The sequence below is a fragment of the Morone saxatilis genome, unplaced genomic scaffold (genome assembly GCF_004916995.1).
Source record: "Morone saxatilis isolate NCDOM2014 unplaced genomic scaffold, NCSU_SB_2.0 Contig5, whole genome shotgun sequence".
Classification (NCBI taxonomy): domain Eukaryota; kingdom Metazoa; phylum Chordata; class Actinopteri; family Moronidae; genus Morone; species Morone saxatilis.
The window spans coordinates 22,566,999-22,568,662 of record NW_023340095.1 but is presented as its reverse complement, the minus strand read 5'-3'; the positions used below and the strand labels follow the sequence as shown (position 1 = coordinate 22,568,662).

The 1,664-nt window shown below is 43.1% G+C and overlaps 1 protein-coding gene across 1 annotated transcript in view; it reads left to right on the top strand.

Annotated features, from left to right (window-relative positions):
- Window positions 1-1,664, top strand: part of trim45 (tripartite motif containing 45) — a 15,315-nt gene that overhangs the window by 8,815 nt on the left and 4,836 nt on the right. The window contains exon 5 of the mRNA XM_035676924.1: window positions 787-916. Within this exon, the coding sequence (XP_035532817.1) occupies window positions 787-916 (130 nt within the window). The remainder of the gene's footprint in view (window positions 1-786; window positions 917-1,664) is intronic.

Here is a 1,664-nt window from a genome sequence, read left to right as displayed (position 1 = left end):
GTCTTTAAGGCACAGGACAAATGTCAAAGTGTCTCCATTTTGTGGTGCGTCTGAATGACGAAGTGCCTCTTTTAATGTCATGTGCCAGTGCGGGATCACTGAGACAACTTGTCTTTCTAGGTTTCTGTGTGTGTGTGTGTGTGTGTGGTGTGTGGTGTGTGTGTGTGTTTAGTGCGCATGAACTATCTTTCTACTACTTGTTTGAGTGTGTGCAGTGTGTGTGTGTATGTGTAACTGTGTAAAAAGAGTGTGTGTGTCAGAGTTTTCTGCCTTTAGATGTGATTGTTCACTTGTGTCTGTGTTCTCTTGACAAATGTTTCTTGTGTGTGTGTGTGTGTATCTTTGTGCATGCACACGTCTCAGGGTTTGTTTGGTTTTTAAATGTGTGTGTTAAATCAACATTGTGCATTGACGTACTCTATGTGTGTTTTTGTTAGGGGTGGTTGATATGTCCCTAAAATGATATCACAATATTTCAGGATATTTCTGCTATAGTTATATTATTATAATTAAATAGAACCCACAATCGGCTCACCTTGCAGGATCTTTGGCTTCTCATACTCAACCAGGTGCTTCTGCTTGAGCTTAAGTTTGTTGTATTTCCCCCTTTTCTAGTCTAGTCTTCTTGCACTTTCACATGGCAACCATGGTTTCTTGTACATCTGATCTTTTGAATCAAACACTACTGAAGTCGCTCCCCTTTTTCTTCACCTTGATGCCGGTAGCAATACTTTCGCTTTCAGCCATGACCATTATGGCCTCTAACCTCTAACCCCTTGGTCACAGGTCTACAGAGGGGCAGGGAGGGGCAGCAGGGCCACTTCACCCTGGTGTGCCGCGACTCAGCCGGGGAGCAGATGGCACGAGGTGGAGAGCATGTCCTGGTCAGCATCGTCCACAAGGAGAAGAAAAGCTGGTGAGTGTCAGAGAGTCAGGCTGACGTAAGTAAGAGGGAACAGGGAACTTTAGCGAGGGCACTGACGGCTCTGTTTCTGTGGTGGGTTTTATTCTCTCAGTAAGACAGATGTCATTAACAATCCATCAAGTTTTTCACCGTCTGCCAAACAGCTGCTCAGGGTCAGCAGAACACACCTGTGTACTGATATTTTTGTCTCTTTGGTGGGAGGAGCCACACCCTTATAGACCTCTCTAAAATCACACAAACAACTGTTGCTTGTCTGTTTCATATGTTCTTCAACTAGAAAAAGTAGTTTTATTCAGTTAATGGCAATGACAGGAAGACTCATATGTGACAAAAAAGGAAGCTTTAACTACATAGCCTACTTAGCTATGGTAGAAGCACATAAAAGGAAGTTAACAAACTTAGGCAGGCAAAATGCTCCTGAAACCCTCCTGGTAGGGCATGAAGCCACACGGAGGACTGACCAAAACAGTGTCGCAGCACAACATCATAGAGCCATGCCCTATTGAATTAATATTTACACTTACTGCCACATATAGCCAGCGTGTGTGTGTTTCATTAACAGTCAGTGAATTTGAGTGGCGTGCAGTTTCGCACACCGCCTAATTGAACAGCAGTGTTAGAGAAGGTGACAATGTGATGATGTGTGAAATACCCTGATGTGGTGGAGCAGAATCACAATTGGTCGAACGACTATGTTGGTTAAATTTCAGAACTATTAGGTATATATATATATATATAT